This window comes from Panthera leo, chromosome E2, assembly GCF_018350215.1.
Source record: "Panthera leo isolate Ple1 chromosome E2, P.leo_Ple1_pat1.1, whole genome shotgun sequence".
Lineage (NCBI taxonomy): Eukaryota > Metazoa > Chordata > Mammalia > Carnivora > Felidae > Panthera > Panthera leo.
This window is the reverse complement of record NC_056693.1, coordinates 47,958,333-47,980,251: the sequence shown is the minus strand read 5'-3', so window position 1 is coordinate 47,980,251 and position 21,919 is coordinate 47,958,333. Positions and strand designations below refer to the sequence as shown.

At 38.1% G+C, this 21,919-nt stretch overlaps 1 protein-coding gene across 15 annotated transcripts in view; it reads right to left on the bottom strand.

Annotated features, from left to right (window-relative positions):
• HYDIN (HYDIN axonemal central pair apparatus protein) overlaps window positions 1-21,919 on the bottom strand; it is a 443,605-nt gene that overhangs the window by 186,989 nt on the left and 234,697 nt on the right. For all 15 annotated transcript variants that reach the window (XR_006196932.1, XM_042917620.1, XM_042917622.1 and 12 more), the window contains 2 exons: window positions 19,966-20,130; window positions 16,149-16,301 (listed from right to left, as the gene is read on the bottom strand). Coding sequence is in view for 14 of the 15 variants with exons in the window: in XM_042917620.1 (XP_042773554.1) it covers window positions 16,149-16,301; window positions 19,966-20,130 (318 nt within the window). In the remaining variant the exon portion in view is untranslated. The remainder of the gene's footprint in view (window positions 1-16,148; window positions 16,302-19,965; window positions 20,131-21,919) is intronic.

Sequence of the window (21,919 nt, the reverse complement as noted above, 5' to 3'; positions counted from 1 at the left end):
ACTGAATAAAGAACTCATCCTAAAAGGATATGATCACTCTCTTTAGAGTCCATTTAATTTTAACTTTGTTTTCTCTCTTGCTTCCATTTCATTCCCAGTTCCTTTCTTTCTAAGAAGTTTTTCTTTGTAAATAAATAATACATGTACACAGTATAAAATTCAGATGAGTATAAGGGAAAAGAGTCTCTTTCTTTCCTGTCTGTTCATGGCCACTAGCTGCCATCCCAAGAGGCAGCCAATGTTACTGGTTTTCTGCATATCTTTCCAGACATACTTCATGACTTAAAAAAAAGCACATTTGCACATGTACTACTTTTTCTTACACAAATGGTAGCATACTATAATACTGTCCTGCAGTATGACTTAAATTTGTAAGTGCTATTTTTATGAAATGTATACCTACAAATAATTTGCAAAGTCAAATGGTTCTAAAAAAAAACATATGAAAAGCAGTAGTCCCTTGAACCCACTCTCCCACCCTTCCCCATTAGTTCCACGGTTGTCCATTAAGTGGAAGCAACCACTGTCAATTCTATTTGCATTTTTCTTTTGATGTTTGCCTTCCTCTCATCTACTGCTACTTCTTAATTTTTCAGTTTGAGCATTATCAATTTACTCCTCTCTATAGGAGACAATGACAGCTCTCTTCTCTCCCTCTTTCCCGTCCCTTTCTTTCTCTCCTTTACTTTCTTCTCCCCATCCTCCCAATATAGTTAAAACCTATTTTCTGGTGAGAATCTATACCAGTATGGGAATGCAAATACTATTCACGGCTGAGCCATGAAAGCATACTATGATTGCAATTTCTTTCTTGTACAACTTTTATTTTCTAAGGAATTATTGCCTTGAATTTGCTTGTTTTTTAAAGGTATCTATCTCGCCCCCAAACTCTCAATCAAAGGAGTAAATATCCTATCAATAGGTTCAGAAACATCAGATTTTCTATCAGTTCCATTTTCTTAGAGACAAATCTCTCCTGACCCATCTGTTCTGCAATTTCCTTCTGGACTGGCTGCTCTCTGGGCCTGCAGTACAGCTGGCTTCCTAAGAAGGCCATGCAGCATCCTGTGCATTCCTTGAGCTTCTCTCCTGTGTCTGAGCCCTTGTATCCTGGATCTCGTTTCCCTCACTTTGGTGGGGAACATTCTTCAGTACCTTCCCAAGAAAGGATTCATGGGGGGTAAATTTTTTGAGATCTTGCATCTCTAAAATGTCATCATTTTATCCCTGTGCTTGATTAGTCTTTGGGCTGGATGATGAATTTAAGAATAAGATTTATTTTCCTTCAAAGTCTTTTTTTTTCTCTCCCAGTGTTGCTCTCTAGAAGTTTGATGCCACTCTGATTCCTGATTTGTTTTTTGACCACTAATTCTTTCCATCTGGAATTTAATGATGTGTCTTCACATGGGCCTATTTTCATCAATTATGCAGCGTATTTGATGACACCTTTCCATAAATCCCTCTCTGTTAGTTCTGGATATATTCTTTGAATTATTTCCTGTATAATATCCTGCCCTCCATTTTTTCATTTGTTCTTTCTAGAACTGCTTATTTGCATCTTTGAACTGCTGAACACATTATCTAATTTTCTAATCTTTCTCCCCTCATTTCTAGCTTTTTCTCATGTTCTACTCTCTGATAGCTTCTCAATTTTATTTTCGATTCTTTTATCAAAATTTTAATTTATGTGATTGTATTTTTAACTTTTATGAGCACACTTTTGTTGCTCTTTTTTTTTTAAACTAACATCCTGTTTTTGTTCATGGGCACAAAGTCATAGTCATCTTTTATTTTCCTGAGATTCTTCTCACTGTAATGCCTTTGTTTCCTCCAAGTTCTCAATTTTATGTTTTCTAGTTTCTTGCTTCTGCATTACAGGCTTTCTTGGTGCAGCTTAAAGTTAAGTACTTACATTTAAGAGTGAAGCACTAAAACTGTTATGTGCTTGGGAAGCAGTCAGCTAAGGGACCCAGATATTTTAGAGCCCAACTATCAGTTTATTTCTGCCTTTCCTTGTGGCTGGTGAAATTGCCCTGAGAATATTCCAATCTTCTGCCCATGTTCTGGGGATTGAGGGAGAAGGGGATTGGAGCACTACCTTTCAGTATTAAGACTTTCTTGTAGTCCTCTTATTTTCACACTGGCATCCTGCTCTCAGCAATGCCTGAGAAGTCAGCAGCCAGTTTACTAATATTCCTTTTAAGATAAACTGTCTTTTTGTTTCTGGCTACCTTTAATATCTACTCTTTGGTCTTAAGTAATCTTACTATATTGTGTTTAGATGTGGTTTTCTTTATATTTATCTTGCTTTCTGTTTATAATGCTTTTTAAATCTGGTTTTATGTCCTGGCCATTATATCTTCTGCTCCATTCTCTTCTCTCCTTCTGGTACTCCAATAACTATACTCCTTGTGTGTATTTGTTTGTTTGACCAACTCTTCTACATTTTTCATCCTTTTATCTCTCTGCATTGAATTTTGGGTAGTTTCTTCTGACCTATCTTCCACTTCCACAATTCTCTTTTCTTTTTTTTTTTTTTTTTTTTTTTCAACGTTTTTTATTTATTTTTGGGACAGAGAGAGACAGAGCATGAACGGGGGAGGGGCAGAGAGAGAGGGAGACACAGAATCTGAAACAGGCTCCAGGCTCCGAGCCATCAGCCCAGAGCCTGACGCGGGGCTCGAACTCACGGACCGCGAGATCGTGACCTGGCTGAAGTCGGACGCTTAACCGACTGCGCCACCCAGGCGCCCCTCTTTTCATCTATATCTAATAGGCCATTAAACCCATTTATAGAGTCCCTAATTTCAATTGTATTTTTTAGGTCTTCATTTCTATTCGTTCTCTTTTATACTTTGCATATCTCTACCAAAGTTTTAAATTTTGCCTTTTAGTTCCTGGAGCGCATTAAGTACATTGTAGTTTTCTGTTCAGTAGTCTTATCTCCTTGTATGCCTGGTTATTTTAAAATTAACTGTTGGATACTGTACACAAAAACCATAGATATACAAAATACTTTGAATCTTAAAATAATGTTTTCTTTCTTTGATGAGAGTAATATATATTTGCCTCTAGGAAAGATGTGGGGAGAACTAGCATTTCTAGATGTCCTTTATCCAGTTAGAGATTAAAATGTTTTAAAATGAGGATCTGTACTACTTTACCTTTGTTCTCAGGGTGTAGCTTTTCAGAGTCCTACCCGAAAGGCTGAGAGTTTTACCAAGTATGTGCTCCAATTTTTATCTCTTTAGCCAGTCCTGATTTCAATTTTTATTTTCATAGGCCAGTGACTTTTATGAATGTTCTTTTCAGTTTTCTTTTTTTTTTTTTTAAGATTTCGTTTTTAAGTAATCTCTACACCCAACATGGGCCTCAAACTCACAACCCCAAGATCAAGAGTTGTACACTCTACTAACTGAGCCATCCAGGTGCCCTTCTTTTCAGTTTTTCAACCTCTGCTGGAACTACACAGGAAAAAATAGTACCAAATGCTGAGCATAGATCTCTTTGTTTCCTGTTTCTTTTTGTTTGTCACTGGTTTTGCTGCTCTCTAATTCCCTTAAACTCACAATTTTTTATGTTTTGCTAAGATTTTCTCCTCATTCTTAGAGGGAAGTAGTTTGGCATAATAGATTGAATAGGAAGCGCTTGGTCACTGATCTGCTGAGACTTACTAGGGGTCAAATAATAGCCCTACCTCTTGATTTCCCTGTTTGGGGGGGAAAAAGTAAGAATTTTAAGGCCAGCTAAGTTTGGTTGCATGAGGAAAGCAGGTATACGTAATTTACATTGCTTTTAAGTAATATGTACCAAGAATCTTTTCAGGCTACTAGGATATATCTTTGAACAAGGACTTTAATGTTCTTTCTGAAAGTCATTGCCTTCTCAAAACTCAGTGAAAGGTGTCAGATCAAACACAAGGCATGAAGATAGTTAAGTAAAAGGAAAGAAGACAGCTCCTGAGCATGTAGACATGATTTACACAGGTTCCAGGGAGCATCTATACAAATAAATGAATAAATAAGCTCCAAGGATATAGAGAATCAGAAAAGTATTGAAGTTGACCTTTCTAAATAGAAACTTATTTTCTAATAAACCTTTTCTTTGATGTGGAAGAACATATATTTATTCATTAATACAAATATTTTCTACTTTACAAGGTGGCTTCATGTCAAAAATTTAGAGAACCAAGTGAAGAGTGAGGAAAAAGGCGGCATCAGAGCTACCATTTCATAGAGCTCTGCACTATATGGATCAGTTAGTTTGAATCCTTAGGTCCTCTCTGAGTGTACCTTATTTGTTTTTTTCTTTTCTATCTAAGGAAAAATATATAAAATATCTTAAGATATAGTGTCATAAAGATTTAAGTCTTACCACAAGTAATTTCACCTAGATGTTTTTGTCTCTCAACATTAATAGTCAAAGCTAGCATTTATTGAATGCCAAATGCTTATTTTTCGCCAAGCACTCTCTATACATATTAACATGTTTAATCTTCTAGATGCCATTTTTAGTTCCATTTAAAGGCAAGGAACCAAAGTCTTAGAAAGGTTAAATAATTTTCCCAGAGTTCATGTGTGTAGAGTTAGGACTTCATTCCAGATCTGTCTGATTCCCAACATCCTTACTCTTGATAGTACAGAATACTACTTCAACACTCATATACTAAGCAACTCTTTGTTGAGTGAATACCACATGTAAGACAACTGTGTGTGACACATGACCATGCCTGCTCTCAGATAATACTTCCCTTACCTCTCAAATACATCCCGATTAAATGTTCTAACATCCCAGAGGGGAATTTTCTCTTCTAAAGTATGAGACTTAATGCTGCATAAACAATTTCATCACAAATGACATTAAAAAAGACATACCCCAAGTGCCATCCTATGGAGAGCTCCACCATGTCATATATGCCCCTCCAGTCTCTGTCCTTGTGCTTGCGACAAGGAAGATGAAATGAGAGTAGTAAAAAGTTATGATTTTCTCTCTGATAAACATCTTATAATTTCAACATACGTGTGTTGGGGATTTCATACTATTAATAAACCTTTACACCATACTACTTAATGCATATCTTCTTATCTTTGTTAATTGTATAAAAGTGTTTATTTCATTTTATACTAGCCTATTATTGAATATGACTGTCTACTGTCAGTGCACAATCAGAATAGATTCTTCAGTTGATAACGACAATGATAGCCATCCCTTAATAGTGGCATTGGTTGGTATCTTAGTTAGTTAAGGTTTTTCTAAAGAATACCAAAGACTGGGTGGTTTATAAACAACAGAAATTTATTTCTCGTACTTCTAGAGGGTGGAAGTCTGAGATCAGAGTGTCAATATGGTCAGGTTTTGGTGAGAGCCCTCCTCCAGGTTGCAGATGGCCATTTTTCTCATTGTATCCTCACATGATAGAAAAGGTGAGAGCTCTCTGGGGTCTCTTTTATAAGGATGCCAATCACATTTATGAGGACTCTACCTTCATGACCTAATTACCTCCCAAACCCCTCATCTCCTTATATCATCATATTGGGGGGGATGATTTCAATATATGAATTTTGGAGGGACACAAACATTTAGTGCATAACAATTGGCTAGATGATGATGCTGGTAATGGGGAAGTAGTTATAAATTTTTATGGAGGAGAGAAGGTGGAATTTGGAAAAAAACCACATCTGATCCATATAAAGGAAGTTTACCTTAATCTCCCTCTGTGGTGACAAGTATTAACTGTATGACTGAATAATAATTAATTAGAAAAAACAATTTGCTAAAGCTAATTAATAGCTGGGACAGGCAAAATGAAGATGGAAAGTCTTGCAAAGCATGCGAGAAACTAATATATTTTTCTTTTATTTTCTAGATAGCCCTTTAATGACAAGGGAACAAAAACTCCTCCTTCCATTCTGGTTTAGCTTACACTTAAACTAATTATATTCAATCAGTAGAGCTGTATTTCTAAATTCAGGGAAGGTGCTGACCCATCATGTTACCTAACATTCATCTACAGCTTTCTTTTTCTCAGTGTGGTTTATAATCAATATGACCTACTGGAATCCATCTTCTGGGTTTTGCATTTAGCTCTGCCAAAATAAAAGAAGTCTCAAGTAAGAGTTGGGGTAAGAGGCTCACAGCTCTCTGTCAAGCACAAACCTTTGCTTCTGTAAGCCTCTTGATATTATCGTCACTGGTATCCTCTCATCACTGAATGAGTCTCTTGCAATGGTTCAGGAAAAGCAGAATCCATTTTGGAATGGCTGTGACATTTATGTGTTAAAGAAAAGATGCCCACCATGATAAACCAGAATGTTACTCTCTTATTTACCTATTCTTGTGAGTTTATTTTATAGATTTTTCATAGCTAGGGCAAAGATATAAGAATTCTGCTCTCTTATGTCAAGTGAAGACACATTTCACCACTCTTTTGTAAGTACTCACTGATAGTTTATAAAGCACTATAAAAATTAGTTAAGAGGATGGACTATAAATCAGTAAGTTCAAGCTTTAAAGCATGCCTTTCACTCTAACACACAGAAAAAAAAGAAATAATATTTTGAAACAAGGAAGAACCAGGCATAGTTATACTCAAAAACAAAATTAACATTGTGTGTAACAGAAGCAATAAGAAGGTCCTGAAGCCACAGACATCCTGGGCTGTAGGTCCTAAAATCAGTAAAAGCTTGAGGAGTAAAACTGAAAACCAAAAAGATCCTTCAGGAAGCAAGGGTTCCAGGGTTCCCAGCCAAAAGAGCTTTCCTGCATTTGAAAGGATGCCAAACAAAACTGTGATCTTCCCAAGGTAATAGTCTACACACAGACGTGTGCCAGTGGTGGTGGTGAAGTAAAAGCTGTCATACAGACAGGCCCTATGTAAGCCACTGTCAAGTGTAATGACTGAATCTGTGATTTTTCCAATATCCCCACAGGAAAAAAAAGGCTCAAAACCTGATTCTGGACTAGTGATATTTGTCCAGGTGAAGGCAAATATAAAATGTTAGACAGGGAGGTAAGACTACTGACAATTAGAAAAAATATACTTCACACCAGATTAATCTATCAATTCTAAATGCTAAGAAGCACATTTGGAAACAATCAGCTATTGAATTCAGTCTTGAGCAATCAATAGAACTAATTGAAATTGATTAGAAAATGTTTCTGAGATCCTCAAAGATATGCAGAGTAGGATAATATATATAAAACAAGTATTATGAAACAAAAACAGATATTCATCAAGAATAGTGGTTATGAATAATCAATTATAAATCTTGGAATTGAAAAATATAGTCAAATTAAACTAAAAAATTAAATGAGATAAACTTTACATTTGCCAAAATCAAAGACAGAATTTGTAAACTGGAGCATAGGAGGCAGCACAGAGATAAAGAGATGAAAGATATGGATGAAAAATAAAAATAGACATGTAGAATTGTGGTGGAACGCGTGTGTGTGTGTGTGTGTGTGTGTGTGTGCTTCTCAAAGTAGGAGAAATAGAAGGATTGGAAAACAAGAAATATTTGAGGAGATAATGACAAAAACTTTCCAGTATTTAGAAGGGTCAAATCTTTTGATGCATTAAAGAGAAATCTAAGAAAATGAAGGATAAGAACACAGTCTTAAAAGCACCTTGTGAGAAAAACAAATTACCTAAAAAGGAGTAATAATTATACTAACAATGAAATTTTATCAGCAACTAACAATAATCAGGCTAGCAATGGAATTTTATTGGTGCCAGAGATCAATCTTCAAAGAAATAAAAACTTGTAAAATAGAATTTCATACTCAGCTAAACTATCATGCAAGAGTGAAGGTGAAATCAAGATATAGTCAAACATACATAAACAATGAGACCTCTAGCACAGAACCTAGAAGGATATAATTTAGCAAGAAGAAATATAAACCAAGTAGGAAGCAGAGAGATACAAGGGGAAAAAAAGAATAAAGAAAAATCACCAAACTATTTCGGTAACTAGTGAGTAGAAAACTACCAACTGACTAAAACCAACAACTTTGTGGTAAAGATGAGAAGATCCAAAATTCTACACAATAATAAAAATATTACGGAAGTGGGGAAAGATCAAGAGATAATAAATGTGTGATGGGGTCCTCGTCTTATTCTTGAGGAGGACAAAGTTACTAAATTCTTTCATTAGTGTTAGAAAAAGATATGATTTATTTCTTAACAATGTGAGGAGAGCTACTTAAGTAAAATAAATAAGTTCTATAGCTTTCAAACGAATATAGGAAAAATGTATGAGAGGTAGTAGAGGTTGGAGGAGGGCTTGGAGAAAATTCATCAATCCAATACAAAGCAAAAAAAGAAATAAAGAAGGAAAAAACAGCATAGTATATAGGAAATGATAGGGTAGAAGTAAGTTCATATACATCAACAATCACAATAAATTTTTAAAAATCTTGGTATGGTAAGTTGAATAATGGGCCTTCAAAGATGTCCATGTCCTAACCTCTGATATCTATGAATATGTTGCCTCACATGACAAAAGGGACTTTTAGATGTGATTAACGATTTTGAAATATCCTCATATGAAATATTCTTATATGAAAGAGGCAAGAGGGTCAGAGTCAGAGAGAGATATAGGGATGGAAGCAGATGTCAGGGAGTAGAAAAGATGGTATGCTGGTGGCTTTGAAGATGGAGGAAGAGGCCACAAGCCAAGGAATGCAGGTGGTCTCCAGAAGCTATAAAAGGCAAGGAATCAGATTCTCCTCCAGAATCTTAAAAAAGTACACAGTCTTTTATCAAAACATTTAGACTAATGTCTTCCAGAACTATAATAAATATATTACAGCAATAATATGAAACCAAGATACTTGTCAATTAAAAGACTGAGTCTATCATCAGATTTTTTAAAATGTAGTCACATGCTATTTAAAAGAGATTTTGTTAACATACAAAACAAATTACACACACACACACACACACACACAAATATGAAAATAAAGGAATAGAAAGATATACCAGGCAAATGCTAACTATCAGGTAAAACATAATTTAAGTCAGAAAGTATATACAGGAACTAAGATGGACAATATATTATAAAAAAAGGAATAATATGCCAAGGAGAAATAAAAGTCATGAATTTATATGCACCTACTAACATAGCCTTGAAATACATGGAGAAAAAATTGATGTAAGTACTAGGAGAAACGGAAAAGTGGAAGACATTGATAAAATCTATAGGAAACTGTTATATCATACAGATAATTAGTAAGGCTGTAAAAGATTTAAACAATACACTCAATAAGCTTGATCTAATACAAACACACAGATAGATGATTAGTCTGTCACACTCAATCACTAGAGAGGCTATATTCTTTTTTAAGATCATATGAAATATTTATCAAAACCAACCATAGCACTGTATCCCAAAGCACAAATTCAAAGACTATGTGTCACACAAACCATGTGTTTCAATTTCATTACAGTTTAAAGTTATCTATTGAATTTCCATACAAAATGGAAATGTAAAAAATTAAAAATATACAACCATATATAACTCACATATTAAAAATAAAATCACAGTAAAGTTTACCAAATATTTATAAAAAAGTGTTGCAAATAAAGATGATTGCTATGGAGCTAAAGTGTTACATAAATATTTATAAACTTTAAATACATGATTAAACTAAGATTTAAAATATTGTTAAACATTCCAGTTTAAGGTACTTGAAGAAGAACAAAATAATTGTAAGGAATGTAGAAAAAAATGGTAAAACTAAGAGCAGAAATTAGTACATGGACATTTTTAAATCATAAAAACATTGGAATAATTTTATGCCAATACATTTGCAAATTTAGATAAAATGAAAAATTTCTAGAAAAATTAAAATCTAAATATAACCATTATAGAAAATAAATCATTAGTTGAAATTTCTTTACTATTTCTTGCATGCTAGTTAAAATTTCTTTACTACTTCTTTATATAGATTATGTAAAGATCTTTTCAAAGATTCAAAAGAGGAAAAGCTAACTCATAGTGTAAGAATACAATATTCTTGATACCAAAACCAGAAAAACGCAATGTAAAAAAAAATTGTTAACAAAAAGATGCAAAAATCTAAATAATATGATAGCAATCTTATCAGTAGTGTACTCAAATAACATTATAACTGATTAGAGTCATCCCAAGAATGTAAAGGTGATTTACAACCAGAAAGTCTATTAACTTAATTCACTGTACTAACAGAAGAAGAAAATCATATCATTTGAATGGACACAGGAAACACATTAAGTTTTAGTACATGTTCATGATATGAGAAGAGGGATAGATGGGAACTTCCTGAATGTGACATAGGTATTTATCAAAAATCCGTGGAAGATATTAGCTTAAAGTGAAACATTTGAAGCTTATTCATTAAAGTCAGGGATAAGATAGAGATGCTCACTCTAACTTACTTTACTTTTCAATATTACGTTGAGGATCCTATCTAATGTGATAAGTAAAGAATAAGAAGCAAGGTGTAAGGACTGGACAGGAAGTCTGCACATGAGGGTTTACCAACAATTAGAACTAATTAACAGATGTGTAGCAAGATTGAAGACTGATATAGACGGATACACATAATTCAACAGAGTTCCTATACATGGTTAACATCTAATTAGAAGGTACCATTCACAGGAAGAAACTCAGAAGAGATGACAAAGGATGAATAAGCCTTTACTAAAGGCCATAAAAGGAACCCTAATAGATATCCAGACTAATTATAGCAGTATAGCTCTAGTGTTCATTTTATAGTCATGCAAATTTGGACAACTTATTCATCATCCCTGTGCCTCATACCCATGCAGTCAAGTCCTTGAGATTATATAAAATAATACACATGAAAAACTTAGAACAGTACTTGGTACATAATAATGTTAGCTATTACTGTTATCATTAAGCTCCACCATTTAAGACACCAGGGATATTGAATCGGGGGTAGATAAATGGAATACAACAAAAAGCTATTTAAAAGCTGAGAAAAAGCTCATTCTCTCTTCTCTTCACACACACATTATGGATATGGTATCTTTTTTTTAAGTTTATTTATTTATTTTGAGAGAGAGCCAGAGGGAGAGGGAGAGAGAGATCCCAAGTAGGCTCTGCACTGAAAGCACGGAACCCAATGTGGGGCTCAATCTCATGAACCACGAGATCATGACTTGAGCTGAACACAAGAGTTGGATGCTCAACCGACTGAGTCACCCAGGAGCCCCTGGGGTGTGATATCTTAATAATCATCTATCAAAAGGCCTTGGACAATTAGTCTGTCCATTAGAAATCTCTCTAGCACTAATTCCCTACTACATTAAGTTCCCCAAAGGAGGACGAAATTCTAGATCCATTATGACCTTCAGGTATTTCAGGATGGTGTAGTATATAAGGTATATCTATAGATTTTAACAAACCAGTTGTCACAAGTTAAAAATAAGATCCCCAGGGATACCTGGGTGGCTCAGTTGGTTGAGCAGCTGACTCTTGATTTCAAGTCATGATCCCAGGGTCGTGGGATTGAACCCTGTGTCGGGCTCTGTGCTGAGTGTGGAGCCTGCTTGAGATGCGCTCACTCTCTCTCTCTCTCTCTCTCTCTCTCTCTCTCCCTCTGCCCTTCTCCCCAGCTTGTGCATGCTCACTCACTCTATCTCTCTCAAAACAAACAAACAAGCAAACAAACAAACAAATAAACAAACAAGCTCTCCAGAATGGCTACAATTCCACTATGTCCTAAAATGGACAGGGTCCAGCACCAACAGTCTCACTGGATATGAAATGCCTGCCAATCTCCTTCTGAGTTTGTCTATTTATTTTGCTAAACTAGGTCATAATTTTGTTTTTAAACTCTTCTAAGAGCTATGGTAGTGAAGAACTTCTACACACATTTACATATGTGAACTGAATATTTTGCCACTTAGATGGTTTTTATGCCAATTTATTTAACCTGTCTGTGCCTCCGTTTCTACCTCCTTAAAATGGGCACTATAACATATTTCTCTCAGAGAGTTATGATAAGTGAAATACTGAACATAAAGTGGCAAATAGAACAAAATAAACATTAGTTACAATTAATTCCATCATACCATCAATTCCATCATACCATCATCATCATATGCCCAAGCCTGCTGCTCGGTGCTAGGAATTCAAAGCGGAGACCCTTGTCATTTGCAGGAGACAAACAAGGAGCATACAAACAAGGAAATATAGAAAGGGCATCCCTACTTAAACAAGGGAATACCCCAATGGCTTAGGGTCTGAAGGAGATGTGAAAGCCCAAAGATTCCCGGGATGCTGTATCACCGTGAATGGCTCTGGCAAGTGACCAACAAAATAAATGTTTAAAAGGAACCATGCTTGACTCAGGCATCAGAATTCTTGTTTCCTGGATCCTAGAAACTCTAAAGGTCTAACTAAAATGGTCTCTCCCACAGATCACAGAGGCAGAGGGCCCCCGCGAAATGCTTTAGCACCAGCTGAATCCCAAGGTGTCACTAACATCTGTACGCAAGTTCTCAAGTTAACAGTTCCCCTAGGTTGAACGGGTTCCAAATGTTTCCAGATAAGTGCTGAGCAATGCGCTTTCTCTGTCTAGCAAGGGGCACCCATGCAAAGAAGGACTCTCTATCTTCTAGCCCAGGGCTGAGGTCCTATCATATTCTTGCCCTCTTTTGTGCTGTCACCCAAGGAGCGCCGTGCGTATGAGCCGAGCCCATACACTGTTGCCCAAACAGCCTTCCTCTGCTCTGCTCTCACATTCTGATGTTTTTTAACCCTCCAAACTGGAGGTGACTTACTCTGTTGTTTTGAGACCTTCAGCTTAAATCCAAATAAATCAGCCACGGGGAACCTTTAGGGGAGTCTGGTATTTCCGGCATTCCAAAGCAAAGGAGACTTCCTGCTCCGGGTCACAGAACAGTCTGCTTTTACTGATCAACTTTTTTGGTTTGTTTTTTTGTTTTGTTTTTTTTTTTTTTAATTTTTTTTCAACATTTTTTATTTATTTTTGGGACAGAGAGAGACAGAGCATGAACGGGGGAGGGGCAGAGAGAGAGGGAGACACAGAATCGGAAGCAGGCTCCAGGCTCTGAGCCATCAGCCCAGAGCCTGACACGGGGCTCGAACTCACCGACCGCGAGATCGTGACCTGGCTGAAGTCGGACGCTCAACCGACTGCGCCACCCAGGCGCCCCGTGAATTTTTTAAATAAATGGTTTTTTGTTTTTTTTTTAACATTTTTTATTTATTTTTGGGACAGAGAGAGACAGAGCATGAACGGGGGAGGGGCAGAGAGAGAGGGAGACACAGAATCGGAAACAGGCTCCAGGCTCCGAGCCATCAGCCCGGAGCCCGACGCGGGGCTCGAACTCACGGACCGCGAGATCGTGACCTGGCTGAAGTCGGACGCTTAACCGACTGCGCCACCCAGGCGCCCCTGTTTTGTTTTTTTATACTTTACTGAAACAGAAAAAATAAAATCTTCACTGTCTTCACTCCATATTATACTAAGAAATGTCAGGCTTTTTAATCATTTTTTTGGTACAGCATTTCTTTCTCTTTTTCTGTTAAATGTTTATTTATTTATTTATGTATTTTGAGAGAGAGAGAGAACAAGAGAGAGGGCAAGAGAGTGGGGAAGGGGCAGAGAGAGAGGGAGAAAGAATCTCAAGCAGGCTCCATTCTGTTAGCGCAGAGCCCGAAGCAGGGCTTGATCTCACAAAGTGTGAGATCACGAACTGGGCCGAAGTCAAGAAGTCAAGAGCCAGATGCTTGACCGACTGAGGTGCCCCCAGCATTTATTTCTGAGAAATTCAAGATCAATCTAAGTGTCGTTTATCTTCCCAACAGAACAGTGAAGGTGGGCTTCCAGCTTCCCATCCGCTGACCCTCCAGCTGATAACAAGCATGCTTCTTGCCCAGGGAGAAGCTAATCACAGGGGTTGCCGAGATGTGCAGGCCACGCACAAGGCTGAGTGTGACAAAGGCTCAAGGCTGAGGTTAAGTGGGTGCAGCATGTGGTGAGAGCTGACATTCACCATTCACTGACAGCCAAAAGAGGAGAGATGATGACCCCTCCTGTCAGGGCATCCAGCGGGAAAAGAGAACTTTCGGACCTGAATTCATAGTAATAACAGAAGAAATGAAGAATGTGCCATTGCCCTGCTTTTTTCTGAGTGAGAAATTAAATGCAACAAATATGTGACCACCGCTAACCTGGGTACTGAGCTCTAGGCTTAGATGGAGAAAAAACAACTATTAATTGAAACTTTTCCTAATGCCTGGGAATTTCTGTGAGAATGAATTTGCAGTTTCAATACTGTATATCAAGTTGAAATTTCTTCCCACTGTAGTTAACTTCCAAGTTAGTGTCATTCAATTCCTATAATATTAACACATATAGTGTTTATTGACTAGGATATCCCTCAAAACTCCAGCTGAAATATGAAAGGAGTTTAATCTTCACCCATGAGAATTACAGTTGAAGTACCTCTATGCTGCAAGGACAACCAACTCAATAAACACCAGTTTTCCAGAAAAGGATTGCAGGAAAAACAACATTCTACAGCAGACCACTAATATCACACGTTTGGCTCCTTGGAACTGGAGCTTGCTGTTTTAAGATGATATTAAAGAATCAAAAGATGGAATCATGAAGCCTTCATGGAAAAGAAAGAGTCTCATTTTAACAACCAGCTGGGTCATTCAATATGTAAAGTATATTAGTAAAAAACAACAGAACCTTGATGTGCTTTTTTGGTTCTTAAAATGTATCTAAGGGTAACATAAAAAGTGAAATCTGGAGTTATCTGAAAATGAGCAGGTCGGTGGTTGCTCCACTGGTACCTAAGCATTCTTGTCGTCTCTGTCCTTTTTCAGCTTCTGTAATCTGCCAGCACCCTCCTGAGCCACCTCTCATTGTCCTTGACAACTCGGCTGCCTCTCTGTCTCTCCGCTGTGAACCCTGCATGTACACAACTACACGGAGAGCAGCACTTTCTGGGCAACACCCCATGTTTTCCAGCAAGCACATCAACTAACTCACTGGATAAAAGCTAGCAAAGAGGTCTTTTCTGTAGGTTTTTAAAGTATCGTTAAACATTATTCTCCACACAAGATCCATAAGGCACTGGGACAAGTGTGGAGTTGTGTCCGAACCTCAGGCTAAAAAGAGCAGTGACTGCACAGGAAATGGCTGCCTTTATGAGGAGTAATGACAAATGATAATAAAAAGGAATCATGATCATGATAAATGAATGCTAATTGGGACCAATGACTCTGAGGAGCTGCCACATGTCAGCAGAAAACTGTGATCCTGTTCCTTCTAATAGTGACTTTGAGAAAATTAATCATTGATTTTTCAGAACTATGTGACACATGCTGAAACCAAGTGTTAGTGTTCATTCAAATGTCAATAATTTGGGGGTAGGAGAAGGGATGTGCTATTTAAAAATTTATATTTAAATCAAAAAATCTTCTAAAACCAAACATATTTTCAATTGCTGACTAGAAATCCCTACATTCTGCAAAAATTGGTATTATCTCTGTTAAAAATGAGCTTATAGGAGACTAGCAGATCTAAATATCATTATAAAATGCAGAGACACAAGACAGACTCATTTCTAGGACTATTATATATCTATTTTTGCATTTATCTTTGTTTTGCTGTTTTCTTTAATTTCTACTTTCGGCGAATATTGCTGTATTTCAAACATCCTTATAAGCTATGTCAAAATACTGCTTTTTAAAAGGAAGAGAGAATAAGCATACTAACATATTTGTGGCCAAAAGTGTTCAAATTCAAGATAAAAAGGCATTTTCAGTTACAGAGACATTTAAAAGGTGTTTTCTGGAGGTGAAAGGCTAGGCTTAGGTACAGTTCAGTGAGAAGATCTTTGAAGCATCTTCCCAAAACTAGAGTAGATATATTGATTACCAAACTATATACATATTGTGTTTCTTAGTCAACAAAAGGATTATAATAAAGAGCAATTGGGGATGAAAATGACATAATTTAATGCAATTGAACCATATACATCTCTACTCCTGCTGATCCATTTCTTTCAAAGTCATTTTGCAAAAATAGGACCACTGCCTATAAGATAGAGGCAAAGCTGTAATTTCATCATATGATGGCCCAGCCATCTACTTACTCACCATGCGTGCCTGAAATAACGCGGGGATGAAGGACTGGTTAGATAGGTTGAGAATCCTTGAGGAGTCTTTCAGGACGTAGATATTGCCAAAATCAACTTGAGTGGGATGTACATAGATAACTGGGCCTTCTCCGATGCTCTTTAAGTGACATACCTGTGTTCCACACAAGAGAAAGAACATGAGGACAGCTGAAAACAGCTGGCCTTCAAAGATCACTTGAAACAGAAGATTCTGGCCATCTCTTTTATAAAGAGCAGGGGTGCAAAAGGGTGCTTATGAGATCTGTCGTTCTTTATCCCTGCAGTCTGTGGTCAGAGTGACCCAGAGATGGCCATGCTGGTCAGACCCGTGAATCCAGCCTGGAATTCCTCCCCAAGAAGGATGATTGGCTTCCCTGGTCAGCCCAAGTTGTGCGTTGTAGGGAAATGAGAATAATGGTCCTCTACATGCCAGCCAGCACTCCAGCCTCGAGAACACTCAGAGTGGGCTTAAGGACTGACACTTCAGAGTCAGAAGTGGCTGGATGGAGCCCCCATTCTATTGCTTACTAGTGGCACAACAGGACTGCCCATTGCACACAGCAGTGGAGGTTGGGGACTTGCTCTATTCCCCCCAGTCCTGTGCCTTCATCCAGGCATTGTGTCTGCCTGAGGAAGGGGGACTTTTTTCTTTCATGAAGTGCTACCTGCTCAGCAAGCAACCTTTTCATGGGCTGCATCTGTGCAGGGAAGGTGGCTGGACCGGTGGCACCTTTTGGGTTGGGCTGACTCTGTGATGTTGCTTTCTAAGTCAGGTGGCTTATCTATGGCATCTTACGTGTTAGAGATAAAAGCAGAATATATTCTCCTCTCTAAGCATTCAGAATGTCTAAGGATTCATTGCCTGTTGGGGAACCTCCTTCAAGATTCAAGATTCACCCTTTGATTCAGCCCAGGCAGCAGACAGCTTTCCGTGTCTCCTTCTTCCCACACTTGGAGAGAGGTCAGTTCTCAAAGCTTCAGTAGGTTAATTTGAGCTATGAGTCCAGTCAATATACAGGAAAGATCCAGTGAGCAGTGACTGAAACCACTCTCAGAGTCCACATGCAGCAAGCGAGTGATACTCAGCTTTGTACCAGGAACAACTGAGGAGGATGTTAAACACACAGATCTGCTCTCCCCTCAGAGATTCTGATTTAATAGGACTGGAAAGGGGCCAGGCATGTCTGTGTGTGTGAGGAACTCCTGATAGGAGTTTAAGAACAACTGCTATTGACAAGAAAATTCCATAAACATATATATATATATGTATATGTAATACCATATATATGTGTGTGTGTGCATGTGTGTATATATATATACACACACACAAGGTATTATTCAGCCATAAAAAAGAATGAAATCTTACCATATGTGACAACATGGATGGATCTATTGCTGTAGACAAGAAATTTCCATATATATATATATATATATATATATATATATATATATATATATATAACACCATAAATGGAATACCATACATAGCCATAAAAAGGAATGCAATCTTGCCATTTGTGACAACATGGATGGATCTAGAGAGTATAATACTAAACAAAATAAGTCAGTCAGTCAAAGACAAATACTATACAATTTCATTCATATGTGGATTTAAGAAATAAAAAAAAACAAAGGGGAAAAAAAAGAGACAAACCAAAAAACAGACTCTTAACTATGGAGAAAAAACAGACGGTTACCAGAGGAGAGGTGGGGGGTGAGGGGAGAAATGGTGAAATAGGTGAAGGGATTAAGAGTGCACTTATGATGAGCATGGAGTAATATATAGATTTGTTGCATCGCTGTATTGTACACCTGAAACTCATATGACACTATATGTTGACTATATCATCATCAAGACAGCATGGTATTGGCATAAAAACAGACACATAGACCAATGGAATAGAATAGAAACCCCAGAACTAGACCCACAAACGTATGGCCAACTCATCTTTGACAAAGCAGGAAAGAACATCCAATGGAAAAAAGACAGTCTCTTTAACAAATGGTGCTGGGAGAACTGGACAGCAACATGCAGAAGGTTGAAACTAGACCACTTTCTCACACCATTCACAAAAATAAACTCAAAATGGATAAAGGACCTGAATGTGAGACAGGAAACCATCAAAACCTTAGAGGAGAAAGCAGGAAAAGACCTCTCTGACCTCAGCCGTAGCAATCTCTTACTCGGCACATCCCCAAAGGCAAGGGAATTAAAAGCAAAAGTGAATTACTGGGACCTTATGAAGATAAAAAGCTTCTGCACAGCAAAGGAAACAACCAACAAAACTAAAAGGCAACCAACGGAATGGGAAAAGATATTTGCAAATGACACATCGGACAAAGGGCTAGTATCCAAAATCTATAAAGAGCTCATCAAACTCCACACCCGAAAAACAAATAACCCAGTGAAGAAATGGGCAGAAAACATGAATAGACACTTCTCTAAAGAAGACATCCGGATGGCCAACAGGCACATGAAAAGATGTTCAACGTCGCTCCTTATCAGGGAAATACAAATCAAAACCACACTCAGATATCACCTCACGCCAGTCAGAGTGGCCAAAATGAACAAATCAGGAGACTATAGATGCTGGAGAGGATGTGGAGAAACAGGAACCCTCTTGCACTGTTGGTGGGAATGCAAATTGGTGCAGCCGCTCTGGAAAGCAGTGTGGAGGTTCCTCAGAAAATTAAAAATAGACCTACCCTATGACCCAGCAATAGCACTGCTAGGAATTTATCCAAGGGATACAGGAGTACTGATGCATAGGGGCACCTGTACCCCAATGTTTATAGCGGCACTCTCAACAATAGCCAAATTATGGAAAGAGCCTAAATGTCCATCAACTGATGAATGGATAGAGAAATTGTGGTTTATATACACAATGGAATACTACGTGGCAATGAGAAAAAATGAAATATGGCCTTTTGTAGCAACATGGATGGAACTGGAGAGTGTGATGCTAAGTGAAATAAGCCATACAGAGAAAGACAGATACCATATGGTTTCACTCTTATGTGGATCCTGAGAAACATAACAGAAACCCATGGGGGAGGGGAAGGAAAAAAAAAAAAAAAAAAGAGGTTAGAGTGGGAGAGAGCCAAAGCATTAGAGACTGTTAAAAACTGAGAACAAACTGAGGGTTGATGGGGGGTGGGAGGGAGGGCAGGGTGGGTGATGGGTATTGAGGAGGGCACCTTTTGGGATGAGCACTGGGTGTTGTATGGAAACCAATTTGACAGTAAATTTCATATATTAAAAAATAAAAAAAATTAAAAAAAATAAAAAAAAAAAAAACTGAGAACAAACTGAGGGTTGATGGGGGGTGGGAGGGAGGGCAGGGTGGGTGATGGGTATTGAGGAGGGCACCTTTTGGGATGAGCACTGGGTGTTGTATGGAAACCAATTTGACAGTAAATTTCATATATTAAAAAATAAAAAATAAATAAATAAATAAATAAAATTTTTTAATGAAAAAAATGTTAAATAAAATAAAACTTTTTTAAATAAAAAAATTATTTAATTGAACACATAAAAAGTAAATTGTAGAAAAATTAAAAATTAAAAAATAAATAAAATAGAATGAATAAGGAATTAAAAAGAACAAATGCTATAAAACAGCACTACTTCTCAATGGATCTGAAGATAAGTTCCCGAAGTAACACAACACTGGTACTTTGCCACTGCAGAGTGAAAATGTACAATTCTAGAATTGCGAGAAAGCAGAGGATATGCAGATATGGAATATGCAAGATATACAGCAACTTTAAATGTAAGTCTGAAAACTGGCTCTCACCATAGGGGGGTCCGGGCTCCCAAAGGTTGAGATGTAAACTATGGACCTATATTCCCCAGTGACCTGGGTCTCCAGGGCCAGAGGTATGTGAATGGTGCTGTGGGGGGGGATGACTCCACAGGGGGTAGGACTGGAGAGTAACACAGCCGGCATGTCTTCATGTACCTGGTGGGAGAGACAAGCTGGAAGGATAAGCAAGCCCCTGGCAGGGCACAAAATAAATAGCATATTAGATTATTTTGAAACAGGTGAGGCCCCAAGTCCATGCAGGTTCTTTAGGAGGATGTCATCATTCAGGCAAGTAAATGGGGATCAGCACCTCAATTCTGCTAAAGGGAAGCAGGGTGTGCAGAAGGCCCCAATCCAAAGTGCACAACCCAGCAAGATGCAGAAATTATCCACAGTGTGAATTAGTTCATGGGAACAGCTTCCCATGGCCAAATTCCTTCACCTGGCCTTCCACGTCCTCCACCACCTGGTCCCTTTACGCTTTGTCAACAGGGACCACTGGATTTTCCTGAACACATGATACTGCTTCCTACTTCCAACACTCTGGAATGCCCTCTCCCTTCAATGGACCTGCACATTTATCCTGAATACCCACAGGTATCCTTCGTGCTCTAGTGTAAGGGTGTTTCCTCTGTCCCTAGGGGGCATCCTACAGTCCTTCTCCGTAGCATGTACTATCTGTGTCCATCTGTTCCATGGGCTGTCAACTTCCTAGGGCATGACCTGGGCCTCTGCTGGCGCGATTGCTGGCCCAACACATATGCTCACTACATGTTTTTTAAATGGCAAAATAGGTAGGTGAATGAATGAATGTTACCCAGTGTTTACCAATGTATGTCCTTTAGAACCTTGCTCCGCAGCATATTACTAGCTTTTCTTTAATGTTTTTATTTTATTTTATTATTTTATTTTTGAGACAGAGAGAGACAGAGCATGAGCAGGGGAGGGGCAGAGAGAGAGGGAGGCACAGAATCCGAAGCAGGCTCCAGGCTCTGAGCTGTCAGCACAGAGCCTGATGTGGGGCTCAAACTCACGGATTGTGAGATGGTGACGTGAACTGAAGTCAGACTAAGCTTAACCCACTGAGCCACCCAGGCGCCCCTATATTACTCCCTTTTATGGAACAACAGCAACAAATAAAACTTTAGCTAGATGGGGGTGCTTGGGTGACTCAGTTGGTTGAGCATCTGACTCTTGATTTCAGCTCCAGTCACAATCTCATGGTCTGTGAGATTGAGCCCCATGTCAGTCTCTATGTTAGCAGCCAGAAGCCTGCTTGGGATTCTTCCTCTCTGTCCCTCCCCCGCTCACGTGTGTGGCTCTCTCTCTCTCAAAAATAAATAAATAAACATTAAAAAAAATCTTAAAAAAAATCTCATGACCAAATAAGTTTGGGTAATTCTGGGAAACCTTAGCTGTTGGAGAAAGACAGAACATACAGATTTCACCTGTCCAGGGACCCCCATGGTCTTCGTACACCTGGGCTGGCCTAACATGGCCTAATCTAACGCATCTTGCCTATGTAGCACTGCTCTGCCCAGCCTTACTGGAACCTGAAGCAAAAGGGAAAATCAGCTGATTCTGCCTTTATCTATTATCTTGATTTTTTTATGAACTATTAATTTTGATTTCTTAAAATGTGACATGAAAATATGATTTATCTTGATCCCTGAGTTTTTTGGCTCCCCCCACCAACCAAATTCTGTGCTCATGGCAAGTGCCTCACCCGTTTCCAAGCCCGCCTGTGCAGAAAAAGCTTCCTCATTACCCCAGATGTAAGTAAACTGTGCTCTAAGATCTTGAGATGATCATACAATACTCAAGGCTAGCCTGTTCCATTGTTGATCGTCTAAAAGTTAGAAATGTTGTCTCCCATCAACCCAACCCTTGGTTTCTGGTTTTGTCTCAGAGAAGCCCATACAATAGTTCTAATTTCCTCTTCTAT